Raw genomic sequence first — 13,763 nt, 5'->3', positions numbered from 1 at the left:
GAGACTTGCCGGTAACAAGATTGAACTAGGTATTGGATACCGATGATCGAATCTCGGGCAAGTAACATACCGATGACAAAGGGAACAACATATCTTGTTATGCGGTTTGACCAATAAAGATCTTTGTAGAATATGTAGGAGCCAATATAAGCATCCAGGTTCCGCTATTGGTTATTGACCAGAAATGAGTCTCGGTCATGTCTACATAGTTCTCGAACCCGTAGGGTCCGCACGCTTAAGGTTTCGATGACAGTTATATTATGAGTTTATGAGTTTTGATGTGCCGAAGTTTGTTCGGAGTCCAGGATGAGATTACGGACATTACGAGTAGTCTCGAAATGGTCGAGATGTAAAGATCGATATATTGGACGACTATATTCGGACTTCGGAAAGGTTCCGAGTGATTCGGGTATTTTTCGGAGTACCGGAGAGTTACGGGAATTTGCCGGGGAGTATATGGGCCTTATTGGGCCATACGGGAATAGAGGAGAGAGGCCAAAAGGAAGGAGGCCTACTCCCCCCCCTCTGGTCCAAATTGGACAAGGGGTGGTGGGAGTAGGACTCCCCCCTTGGCGCACCCTCCTCCTTGGCCGGTCGCCTCCCCCCTTGCTCCTTTATATACGGGGGCAGGGGGCACCCCATAGACACAACAACAATTGATCTCTTTATCTCTTAGCCGTGTGCGATGCCCCCCTCCACCATAGTCCTCGATAATATTGTAGTGGTGCTTAGGCGAAGCCCTGCGACGGTAGAACATCAAGATCGTCACCACGCCGTCGTGCTGACGGAACTCTTCCCCGACATTCTGCTAGATCGGAGTACGGGGACCGTCATCGAGCTGAACGTGTGCTAGAACTCGGAGGTGCCGTAGTTTCGGTGCTTGATCGGTCGGGCCGTGAAGACGTGCGACTACATCAACCACGTTGTTCTAACGCTTCCGCTTTCAGTCTACGAGGGTACGTGGACAACACTCTCCCCTCTTGTTGCTACGCATCCCATGATCTTGCGTGTGCGTAGGGAAATTTTTGAAATTACTACGTTCCCCAAAAGTGGCATTCGAGCCTGGTTTTATGCGTAGATGTTATATGCACGAGTAGAACACAAGTGAGTTGTGGGCGATACAAGTCATACTGCTTACCAGCATGTCATACTTTGGTTCGGCGGTATTGTTGGATGAAGCGGCCCGGACCGACATTACGCGTACGCTTACGCGAGACTGGTTCTACCGACGTGCTTTGCACACAAGTGGCTGGCCGGTGTCAGTTTCTCCAACTTTAGTTGAACCGAGTGTGGCTAAGCCCGGTCCTTGCGAAGGTTAAAACATCACTAACTTGATGAACTATCGTTGTGGTTTTGATGCGTAGGTAAGAACGGTTATTGCTCAGCCCGTAGCAGCCACGTAAAATTTGCAACAACAAAGTAGAGGACGTCTAACTTGTTTTTGCAGGGCATGTTGTGATGTGATATGGTCAAGATGTGATGTTATATTTTATTGTATGAGATGATCATGTTTTGTAACCGAGTTATTGGCAACTGGCAGGAATGCTTGTCGCTTTATTGTATGAAATGCAAGCATCCTGTAATTGCTTTACTTTATTACTAAGCGGTAGCAATAGTCGTAGAAGCAATAGATGGCGAAACGACAACGATGCTATGATGGAGATCAAGGTGTCGCGCCGGTGACGATGGTGATCACGACGGTGCTTCGGAGATGGAGATCACAAGCACAAGATGATGATGGCCATATCATATCACTTATATTGATTGCATCTGATGTTTATCCTTTATGCATCTTATTTTGCTTTGATTGACGGTAGCATTATAAGATGATATCTCACTAATTATCAAGAAGTGTTCTCCGCGAGTATGCACTGTTGTGAAAGTTCTTCGTGTTGAGACACCACGTGATGATCGGGTGTGATAGGCTCTATGTTCAAATACAACGGGTGCAAAACAGTTGCACACGTGGAATACTCAGGTTAAACTTGACGAGCCTAGCATATACAGATATGGCCTTGGAACACGGAGACCGAAAGGTCGAACGTGAATCATATAGTAGATATGATCAACATAGTGATGTTCACCATTGAAAACTACTCCATCTCACGTGATGATCGGACATGGTTTAGTTGATTTGGATCACGTGATCACTTAGATGACTAGAGAGATGTCTATCTAAGTGGGAGTTCTTAAGTAATATGATTAATTGAACATTAATTTATCATGAACTTAGTCCTGATAGTATTTTGCAAATTATGTTATAAATCAATAGCTCGCGTTGTTGCTTCCCTATGTTTATTTTGATATGTTCCTAGAGAAAATTATGTTGAAAGATGTTAGTAGCAATGATGCGGATTGAATCCGTGATCTGAAGTTTATCCTCATTGATGCACAGAAGAATTATGTCCTTGATGCACCGCTAGGTGACAGACCTATTGCAAGAGCAGATGCAGACGTTATGAACGTTTGGCTAGCTCAATATGATGACTACTTGATAGTTTAGTGCACCATGCTTAACGGCTTAGAATCGGGACGTCAAAGACGTTTTGAACGTCATGGACCATATGAGATGTTCCATGAGTTGAAGTTAATATTTCAAGCAAATACCCGAGTTGAGAGATATAAAGTCTCCAACAAGTTCTATAGCTAAAAGATGGAGGAGAATCGCTCAACTAGTGAGCATGTGCTCAGATTGTCTGGGTCCTACAATCACTTGAATCAAGTGGGAGTTAATCTTCTAGATAATATAGTGATTGACAGAGTTCTCTAGTCACCATCACCAAGTTAATAGAACTTCGTGATGAACTATAGTATGCAAAGGATGACGAAAACGATTCCCGAGCTCTTTGCGATATTGAAATCAACGAAGGTAGAAATCAAGAAAGAGCATCAAGTGTTGATGATTGACAAGACCACTAGACAAGGGCAAAGGGAAAGAAAGGGAACTTCAAGTAGAATGACAAGCAAGTTGTCACTCCTGCGAAGAAGCCCAAAACTGGACCAAAGCCTGAAACTGAGTGCTTACACTGCAAGAAATGGTCACTAGAAACGGAAATGCCCTGAATATTTGGTGGATAAGAAGGATGGAAAAGTGAACAAGGGTATATTTGATATACAGGTTATTGATGTGTGCCTTACTAGTGTTTATAGTAGCCCCTCAGTATTTGATACTTGTTCGGTTGCTAAGATTAGTAACTCGAAACAGGAGTTACATAATAAACAGAGACTAGTTGAGGGGAAGTGACAATAAGTGTTGGAAGTAGTTCCAAGATTGATATGATCATCATCACACTCCCTATACTTTTGGGATTAGTGTTAAACCTAAATAAATGTTATTTGGCGTTTGCGTTGAGCATGAATATGATTTGATCATGTTTATTGCAATACGGTTATTCATTTAAAGTCAGAGAATAATTGTTGTTCTGTTTACATGAATAAAACCTTCAATGGTCATACACCCAATGAAAATTGTTTGTTGGATCTCGATCGTAGTGATACACATATTCATAATATTGATGCCAAAAGATGCAAAGTTAATAATGATAGTTCAACTTATTTGTGGCACTGCCGTTTGGATCATATCGGTGTAAAGCGCATGAAGAAACTCCATAAAGATGGACTTTTAGAATCACTTGGTTATGAATCATTTGATGCTTGCGAATCGTGCCTTTTGGGCAAGATGACTAAAACTCCGTTCTTCGAAACAATGGAACGAGCAACAAACTTGTTGGAAATAATACATACTGATTTATGCAGACCAATGGGTATTAAGGCTCGTGGCAGGTGTCGTTATTTTCTGACCTTCACAGATGATTTGAGCAGATATGGGTATATCTACTTGATGAAACATAAGTCTGAAATAGTTGAAAGGTTCAAAGAATTTCAGAGTGAAGTGTAAAATCATCGTGACAAGAAAATAAAGTTTCTGCGATCTGATCGTGGAGATGAATATTTGAGTTATGAGTTTGGCCTTCAGTTAAAACAATGTGGAATAGTTTCACAAACTCATGCCACCTGGAACACCACAGTGTAACGGTCTGTCCGAACGTCATAACCGCACTTTATTTGATATGGTGCGATCAATGATGTCTCTTACCGATTTACCAATATCATTTTGGGGTTATGCATTAGAGATAGCTACATCCACATTTAAATAGGGCACAATCTAAATCCATTGAGACGACACCGTATGAACTATGGTTTAGCATTAAACCCAAGTTGTCGTTTCTTAAAGTTTGAGGTTGCGATGCTTATGTGAAAAAGTTTCATCCTGATAAGCTCAAACCCAAATCGGAGAAGTGCGTCTTCATAGAATGCCCAAAGGAAACTGTTGGGTACACCTTCTATCACAGATCCGAAGGCAAGATATTCGTTGCTAAAAATGGATCCTTTCTAGAGAAGGAGTTTCTCTCAAAAGAAGTGAGTGGGAGGAAAGTAGAAGTTGATAAGGTAATTGTATCTTCTCCTGAATTGGAAAGTAATTCATCACAGAAATTAGTTCCAGTGATTCTTACACCAATTAGTGAGGAAGTTAATGATGATGATCATGAAACTTCAGATCAAGTTATTATAGAAACTTGTAGGTCTTCCAGAGTACGGTCCGCACCAGAGTGGTACGGTGATCCTATTCTAGAAGTCATGTTACTAGACCATGATGAACCTATGAACTATGAGGAAGCGATGATGAGCCCAGATTCCATGAAATGGATTGAAGCCATGAAATCTGAGATGGGATCCATGTATGAGAACAAAGTGTGGACTTTGATTGACTTGCCCGATGATCGGTGAGTCATTAAGAATAAATGGATCTTCAAGAGGAAGACAGACGTTGATAGTAGTGTTACTATCTACAAAGCTCAACTTGTCGCAAAAAGGTTTTTGACAAGTTCAAGGTGTTGACTACAATGAGATTTTCTCAACTATAGCGATGCTTAAGTCTGTCTGAATCATGTTAGCAATTGCCACATTTTACGAAATCTGGCAAATGGATGTCAAAACTACATTCCTTAATGGTTTTCTTAAAGAAGAGTTGTATATGATGCAATCAGAAGGTTTTGTCAATCCTAAAGGTGCTAACAAAATGTGCAAGCTCCAGCGATCCATCTATGGACTGGTGCAAGCATCTCGGAGTTGGAATATACGCTTTGATAAGTTGATCAAAGCATATAGTTTTATACAGACTTGCAGTGAAGCCTGTATTTACAATAAAGTGAGTGGGAGCACTACAGCCTTTCTATAAGTATATGTGAGTGACATATTGTTGATCAGAAATGATGTAGAATTTTTCTGGAAAGCATAAAGAAGTGTCTGAAAGGAGTTCTTTAAAATAAAGACCTTAGTAAAGCTACTTACATATTGGGCATCAAGATCTATAAGATAGATCAAGACGCTTGATAAGATTTTTCAATGAGTATATACCTTGGCAAGTTTTGAAATAGTTCAAAATGGATCAGTCAAAAAAAGAATTCTTGTCTGTATTACAAGGTGTAAAGTTGAGTAAGACTCAAAACCCGACCATGGCAGAAAATAGAAATAGAATGAAAAGTCATTCCCTATGTCTCAGTCATAGGTTCTATAAAGTATGCTATGTTGTGTACCAAACCTATTGTATACCTTGCTCTGAATTTGGCAAGGGAATACAATTCTGATCTAAGAGTAGATCACTGGACAACGGTCAAGAATATCCTTAGTAAGGACTAAGGAAATGTTTCTCGATTATGGAGGTGATAAAAGAGCTTGTCGTAAAGAGTTACATCGGTGCAAGCTTTTGCACACATATTGAAAGTGGGAGCAATTAGCTATAGTAGCTCCGTGCAGAGCATTGTAGACATAGAATATTTGCAAAATACATACGACTCTGAATGTGACAGACCCATTGACTAAACTTCTCTCGCGAGCAAAACATGATCATACCTTAGTACTCTTTGGGTGTTAATCACATAGAGATGTGAACTAGATTATTGACTCTAGTAAACACTTTGGGTGTTGATCACATGATTATGTGAACTATGGGTATTAATCATATACAGATATGAGTATTGGTGTTAAATCACATGATGATGTGAACTAGATTATTGACTCTAGTGCAAGTGGGAGACTGAAGGAAATATGCCCTAGAGGCAATAATAAAGTTATTATTTATTTCCTTATTTCATGATAAATGTTTATTATTCATGCTAGAATTGTATTGACCGGAAACTTGATACATGTGTGAATACATAGACAAACATAGTGTCACTAGTATGCCTCTACTTGACTAGCTCGTGGTTATTGACCGGAAACGAGTCTTGGTCATGTCTACATAGTTCTCGAACTCGTAGGGTCCGCACGCTTAAGGTTTCGATGACAGTTATATTATGAGTTTATGAGTTTTGATGTACCGAAGTTTGTTCGGAGTCCCGGATGAGATTACGGACATGACGAAGAGTCTCGAAATGGTCGAGACGTAAAGATCGATATATTGGACGACTATATTCGGACTTCAGAAAGGTTCCGAGTGATTCGGGTATTTTTCGGAGTACCGGAGAGTTACGGGAATTCGCCGGGGAGTATATGGGCCTTATTGGGCCATACCGGAATAGAGGAGAGAGGCCAAAAGGAAGGAGGCCTGCGCCCCCTCTGGTCCGAATTGGACAAGGGGTGCAACCCCCTTTTCCTTCTCCCTCTCCTCCTCTTTCCTTCTCTCCTACTCCAACAAGGAAAGGAGGAGTCCTACTCCTGGTGGGAGTAGGACTCCCCCTTGGCGCGCCCTCCTCCTTGGCCGGCCGCCTCCCCCCTTGCTCCTTTATATACGGGGGCAGGGGCACCCCATAGACACAACAACAATTGATCTCTTTATCTCTTAGCCGTGTGCGGTTCCCCCCTCCACCATAATCCTCGATAATATTGTAGCGGTGCTTTGGTGAAGCCCTGCGACGGTAGAACATCAAGATCGTCACCACGCCGTTGTGCTGACGGAACTCTTCCCCGATATTCTGCTGGATCGGAGTACGGGGATCGTCATCGAGCTGAACGTGTGCTAGAACTCGGAGGTGCCGTAGTTTCGGTGCTTGACCGGTCGGGCCGTGAAGACGTACGACTACATCAACCGCATTGTTCTAACGCTTCCGCTTTCGGTCTACGAGGGTACGTGGATAACACTCTCCCCTCTTGTTGCTATGCATCACCATGATCTTGCGTGTGCATAGGATTTTTTTTGAAATTACTACATTCCCCAACAAAATAAATCAAAACAACCATCATAATCACATAAATAAGACCTAGAATACTTTGCATTCAAAACAATATCAACAACACAAAAATAAATAAGTACGTGCACAAAAATGTTAGTCTTCTTACAACACGCCTTGAACAATGATGATCCAGCACCACAGTGAACACATCCACACAAGAATCAAAAGAGGAACAAGGGCCACCTGGCATACGGCAAAAGGGGCAAGCCATACCTGCATAGAACACATTCATTATTAAGAACTGATTACACAACAAAGTTGAAAGCTGATATTTGATAGTGTTGGAAGCCCCCACCCACAATCACACCATAAATCTCCATTGCCCAAAAATATAATGAGAAAAAAGTAAAACAAACTGGAAATAGGGAACCAACGAAGGCAGCTGGCAGGCAGGCAGTAGGATGACGCGGCCGTGCACGGAAAAGAAGGGCCGCCGTGGGCAGGCGATAACAGTCACGGCGGTGACGCGCAGCGAGGACGCAAAAAAGTGAAAAAGGAAACAAAGCAAAAAAGCTCAGGCTGCGACGACGTGTCAGCAACGAGACAGAGAAACAGATCAAAACTATATTACAAAATACTAAAATGTTCAAGAACTAAAGTGAAAAAAAGTGAAAAAAGGTAAACCAAAAATGAAAACCGAAAGCCAAAAAATCACGGGAACGCTCCTCCGTGTGATAAGTGTCACACGCGCATTGTCCTAGAAAAGTCTCAGGACGCTCCACGCGTGACACTTGTCACGGGCGGAGCATTCCCGGATTGACCTATGCGGAAAGCACTCCTCAACTAGTGATTTCATCTTTTTTTTGTCCATGAAACGAAAAGGAAAAAGGGTGAGATGGGCCGGCCCAGGGCGGGGCGCTGCAGGCGCGTGCAGGATTCGCCGCCTCGTACCACAATCCCCAAACCGCTGCCCTAGCCCGGTTCCGCAGACTCGACGGCGCTTCCTCCAGCCTACCCGTGGCGGCTGCTACCCACCGCGAGAGTAATCTCTTTAAGCTCTCCTCTCGATTCGTTCCTACTCGCGCCTATCATCTTCTCAACGCGTTGCTCCTCCTCTAGATCGGCGGCGAACAGGCGGCCAGTGAGCTCCATCTGTTTCTGGCGATTTGTTTTCCATGGATCAGGTCGGTATATTGTAGTTCCTCCTTCAGTGTTTTCCCATAGACCTCGTTTTTATTCTGATTTTAAAAAATCCCTTTGACTTTTATTCAGGACATACGTCTTGTTTTTCCAGAAGTTCGAAAATGTATTGCGCGTATTTCCTTTTGTCGGGAGGGCGAGACAAAGGAGTTGAGGCATATGGTAATTCCTGGAATCGTCGTTGCAGTTGATACGGATGGATCGGCTACGATAGTTGCAAACCCTGTGTTTTTTAAGATGTGCCCTGAATTCAAATTGAGTTTTCCAAATGATACTGCCGCCGGTTATGAAAAAGAACGGAAGCTTTTCTCCACTATGGTGGATTATCGCGACAAATTTTGTACATTTAAGCTGAAACCGGAAGTAAATGGATTTGTGCAACCAGCAAAGATTGAGACTAAGCCCTTGAAAGCTGCTGATTATGCTGATGCCTTCATATTTCCACGGAAAGACTTTATTACACCAGCTGCTTATTGCAAAGGGGGTGTCGTGTAAGTTCAAAAACCAAACCTATTGTTTTTAGATGTAATATTTGGTATAAGTGCCAATAGTGATGTGTTTCCATTTTCTATAAACAGGAATGGAACAGAAGCAAAAACAGAAGTTATGCTTGAGAGTGCATCTCATGAGTATGCATATCTGGGGTCACCAATATTCAATAGGAATGGTGCCCTCGTTGGAATTAGTTATGCTGATATTGGTTGTTTGATCGCGTGGACAACGCAGGAATTACGTGATGATGTGCTTAAACATCTGAGTGGGTAAGATGTAATCATATCTGCATAAGTTGGTTTTAATTCTTTATGTAAACAAAAGTGGCTACAGATTTCTCTAACGTTGCCTTTTGCTTTTGTATGTCAGCATTTCGTATGTCTCGGATGGAATTCCAGTGGAACAAGCCCCTGTGCAGCAAAATTAACACATATTGTAGCAGGTTGTAAGTTTCACCAATATGAACTGTTGTTTTCATAGTTTTGAATTTGAGTTAATTGCAGCATCCTGTATGTTTGAACTATCATGTGACAGGATAGTATGGCTACTATTTCAAAATTATACTCCCTCCTTCCCAAAATATAAGGCACCGTTTGACTTTTCTGATCTTTGTTGTACAACCTTGACTATGATTTTCATATATTGTATGTCTATAAAATTAGTATACAGACATATGAACTACAATTGTTTTGCAAAACAAATACGATGATGTCATTTGTACATGTTCAATCCATGTACTTTGATATATATTAATGGTTAAAGTCATGCATCAAAGACCGTGCAAAGTCAATCGCACCTTATATTATGGGAATGAGGGGTATTTCTTAGAGTAAATTGCCAAAAACCACCACAATTGCGTCGCTCATTGCGAAAAACCACCGTTTTCATAAAAGTTAGCCCAAAACACCGATTTTGAGTAATTGTTTGCTGAAAGCACTAAAAGTGATGCTTGACCACGTTTTGACACGAAAACTGACAGTGGGGTCCATTTGTCAGCGCCACGTGGCACGGGGTAACGGCCAGCAGAGACGGACGTTGGACCATTTGACTGAACCGTTAGGTTGCCGCGGGCCCATCCGTCGGCATGTATAGTCCGCTTCCTCTCTCATGCATTCCATCGAGCATCTTGTGCGCATCAGGGGGAGAGCTGGAGGGCGGTCCACTTCCGCACGCCGGCGGAGTTCGACCTGCTTATGTCGTTGTGCAGCTCGCCGGAGCAATACCGGAGTCAGCCGCCCCTGCAATTCCGCGCGGACCTGTGGAGGGCGAGGTGAGTGGCGTGCTGGGCGACGAGGAGGAGGCCCAGGAGGAGCTCGCGCGCCCGCGCCCCTGTCCGCTTCGGCAAGGGCGAGTTCCATGCGAGCCCACTCCGGAGAGTCTGAGCTCCTGCGCGCAGCCAACTTGCCCCGTATAGGAGGCAGCACCAGCCGGTGAGGTGAGTGGCGTGCTGGGCGACGAGGAGCTCGCGCGCCCGCGCTCCTGCCCGCTTATGGGAAGCAGAACTCCCCACGAGCCCGCTGCGGAGAGTCTGAGCTCCTGCGCGCCCGAGCACCAACCCACTGCTGGGAGGCTGAGCTCCAGGTGCCCGCAACCCTGCCGCCTGATTCAGCGAGGCCCACCTTGTTTTGGTCGGGAGATCGAGCACCGCTCAATTTGGTCGCCGGCTTAGGGGTAGCTAAAGCGGCGGCCGGCATGGCGCGTCGGATTCGGAGTCCCGGTGCTCGTCGGAGGATGAACCGTAGGGAAGGGAGGCGCGGCGCGGTGGGGTAGCAGCACAGGAGCAAGGAGGAAGATGGAGGAGAGAGGATGATAGGTGGGCCCTATATCAGCCTAACAGCTGGGTCAAACGGTGTGAGTTTTCTACGCCACATCATCACTTACAAGGCGCCTCATTGTCAGTTTTATGTCAAAACGTGGTCAATCATGGTTTTTAGTGCTTTCGGCAACCAATTACTCAAAATCAGTGTTTTCAGCAAACTTTTATGAAAACGGTGGTTTTTCGCACTGAGCGACGCAATTGTGGTGGTTTTTCGCAATTTACTCTATTTCTTAAGATAAAATAGTAAAGAGGGTTTAGCCTAGTAACTCTTGCAGCAAGTTCTGCGATCAGTCTGAATGTGCTGTTTTTAACTATAGAATAGTGAGGTGGGCATTGTCCTATCCTGCTTTAATTCTAGGCATGTCCCTTTAGAAAGTTTTTCTGCAACATACTCTTTATTTTCCACTTTTTGCTCTAGCGCACAAAAAAAAGATTGGCTAAGCACCATTACACAAACTTATATTTTTGGCGGAACACATGGGACGCTAAGCACAACATCTGATTGACCATTTTGATCTTGCCTTGTGCAGATCCAAGCTGAGAAGATGTGAGAAAGAGCTAAAGAGGTTGAAGTCCGTGGAATTGAATGATTAATGGACTGCTGGTCTCTTTTCTTGCTGAAAATTTGAAGTTGCTAACTTTTGGAATGTAATTTGCACTAGTGTGGTGCTGGTGCTGGTGCACATCTTATTCTTTGCACCTTTTTGCTTTGTTTAATTTCACTTGTGACTTGAGGGACTAAGTAATTGTATGAATGATGTGTTGATCTTGATGCTTCTTACACTATTTTATGAAATAGTTCTATACTTACATAATTGTGAATTGTAAGTATATTTAGCAAAAGTAATAATTGGTTTTGTTTCGCTACGACGAGTCTCAATCCGGCTTTAGAGCTTCACTGAGCGTGTAGTGTGATTTAAACCTCGAGGTTGTAGACCTCAGCGTAAACAAGCGCTCACCTCCAAATCCTTTATCCTGGTCTAAATGAACCTTTGGATATCACAGAAGAGAGCGGCGTTTCGGCGGACGAGCTCGCTTGCTCTGCTTTATATGGACCAATGGCGCACATGCGCGCGGGCACGGCAATAATGACCAACGAAAATACCGGTTTGTATACGCCGAGGGAACAGTGAACATGCAGCTGTCGGCTCGCTTGCTCTGCTTTATATGGACCAATGACGCACTTGAGGCATTGTCACGGCAGCTTGTCGTACTGTACAGTTGGTGCAGCATGGCAAAATGAAGATGAACGTCCTCTTTTTGATCGATATTCGTTATTTTGTGGGGATTGATCGCTGGCATTACTAACTTGTTATTTGATGCAAATAATGTGCCTCCAAGCTACTGGTACTGTTAGGATCCCAAGCATCGAGCTCATATACATATTGACTCCCCCGTGTCAGAAACAATCCAAACAATTCCAAAAAAAAAAGTGAACTTGCTACTTGGATTTTTTTTTTCTTCTGAAAATCCTCACAAGATTGATACTTCCTAAATTTTCCATGTTGCAAAAACAAATTTACCTATATTTTCTTAGGTGGCAAACAAAAAATATCGTGGTATACATGTTATGTACAAAAAGAATTGCCATGATCCATGTAAAAAACTATATAAAAAGTGAAAATAAATCACAAAGCAAGTTTGCCATGCCAAAATATAGTGTAAATAATTTCTCCATGGTAAGTTCAATAAAAATGTTGCGGGTAAGAAATTTGCCATGTGTAGGGAAGTGTAAGAAAAATTGTACAGGTGACATGACAAAGTTTTTATGAAAATTCCATGTCACATGTCACTAGATCATTTTTTCTTAAATTCGCCATGTCGCAAATGAGTATTCGGGCGAGTGGCGCAACTTGGGATGCGAGTGGTATTTCGGAGATATGCTACGCGCAGGTCCATCATCAACGGTAGGAATATTTAATATTTGCCCGCTTGCTCTCACATACAACACTTTAAATACGCGCATCGGCGCAGATCCAAACGCAAAACGACATCTGTGGGGACCCTGACTCATAAGTCGTGATCACCGAATGCACGTGTACAGTGATCCCAGAAATCAATGCTCACTGAACACACAGAAGCTAAATAACAAGAGTCTTACATCCATACATACCGTCTTACACAAATTATGACCATTATGGTCAAGTCTTACATAGATAAAGCCACAGGGGCTGAATACCAAATAAGCTTAAGCAGCGGAAATCTTCGTCGATAAGTAGAACCCATGCCATCTGCCTTAACCCTACAGGCATTCTGACTAGGAAGCGTCCAAGTTCGCATGTTCGTCTCCAAAGAACTCTTCTTCGAACTCCTGTTCTTCCATGCCTGGCCAATTAAATAATCAGTGGCAAGCCAATGAGTACTTTGAATGTACTCGCAAGCAACCCATGATTGGAACAAAGCACAATAATGCAATGATACAACACTAAGTAGGTAATTTGCAGAAAGCTAGTTTTGAGTGCAATGACATGTTCAACAACTTGTAAGACATGCATCAGGAGAATACAAGTAACCATGAGGACATGTTGCAGATATCAACATAAATAGTGTGGGCATCAACCCAACTCAATCATGCCAAGTCCCTTGACTTGACCCAAGTAGTTCTCCCCAATTATCCAAACACACACATTGGTTTGTGAAGTTCTGGACGTAGTTTAAGCAGCACCGCCCAATTGTCCTTGACCGTGGACACGACTATTCGAATAGTTTTACACTCTGCAGAGGTTGCACACTTTACCCACAAGATCCGGGGAACTTTCGTGTCATCCACGACCCGCGATACCTCAAGTACCCGGGGTAAGCACCCGATCACTATCTTTCCCTAGACGACACTAAAAAGGAGTCCACTCATTGTTCCGTATCCTCACGATATACATCATACGAGACTCACTCGAGATCGTAACATCCGAGAGGGGACACAACGGTGTATCCGGTGCCCTGTGAAAACAGTCATGGCCGCCCTACCTGGCACGGCCCCGTTCCGAGAGAGAGCACCAACTCTCCCCCGTCACTAGTAATGCGGGCTCCAAGCTAGTATCGGCCTAGGTAATCAATAATGCCCTTTCCCATACAAGGGTAGA

General features: G+C 43.4%; 1 protein-coding gene across 2 annotated transcripts; it reads left to right on the top strand.

Annotated features, from left to right (window-relative positions):
- The first annotated feature begins 8,047 nt into the window (after nt 1-8,047).
- Nucleotides 8,048-11,498, top strand: LOC123134051 (uncharacterized). 2 transcript variants are annotated; one of them, XM_044553402.1, is made up of 6 exons: nt 8,048-8,214; nt 8,292-8,356; nt 8,445-8,863; nt 8,951-9,133; nt 9,234-9,306; nt 11,214-11,498. In XM_044553402.1, the coding sequence occupies exons 2-5, from the start codon at nt 8,348-8,350 to the stop codon at nt 9,289-9,291; spliced, it is 669 nt and encodes a 222-aa protein (XP_044409337.1). In that variant the 5' UTR covers nt 8,048-8,214; nt 8,292-8,347; the 3' UTR covers nt 9,292-9,306; nt 11,214-11,498. The 2 variants fall into 2 exon arrangements, with proteins under 2 accessions (XP_044409337.1, XP_044409338.1); XM_044553403.1 differs by having other exon boundaries at nt 8,162-8,356.
- Nucleotides 11,499-13,763: the final 2,265 nt, after the last annotated feature.

Source organism: Triticum aestivum, chromosome 6B (assembly GCF_018294505.1).
Source record: "Triticum aestivum cultivar Chinese Spring chromosome 6B, IWGSC CS RefSeq v2.1, whole genome shotgun sequence".
In the NCBI taxonomy this organism is placed as follows: Eukaryota; Viridiplantae; Streptophyta; class Magnoliopsida; order Poales; family Poaceae; genus Triticum; species Triticum aestivum.
The sequence above is the reverse complement of the archived record's forward strand: the minus strand, read 5'-3'. Positions and strand labels throughout refer to the sequence as shown.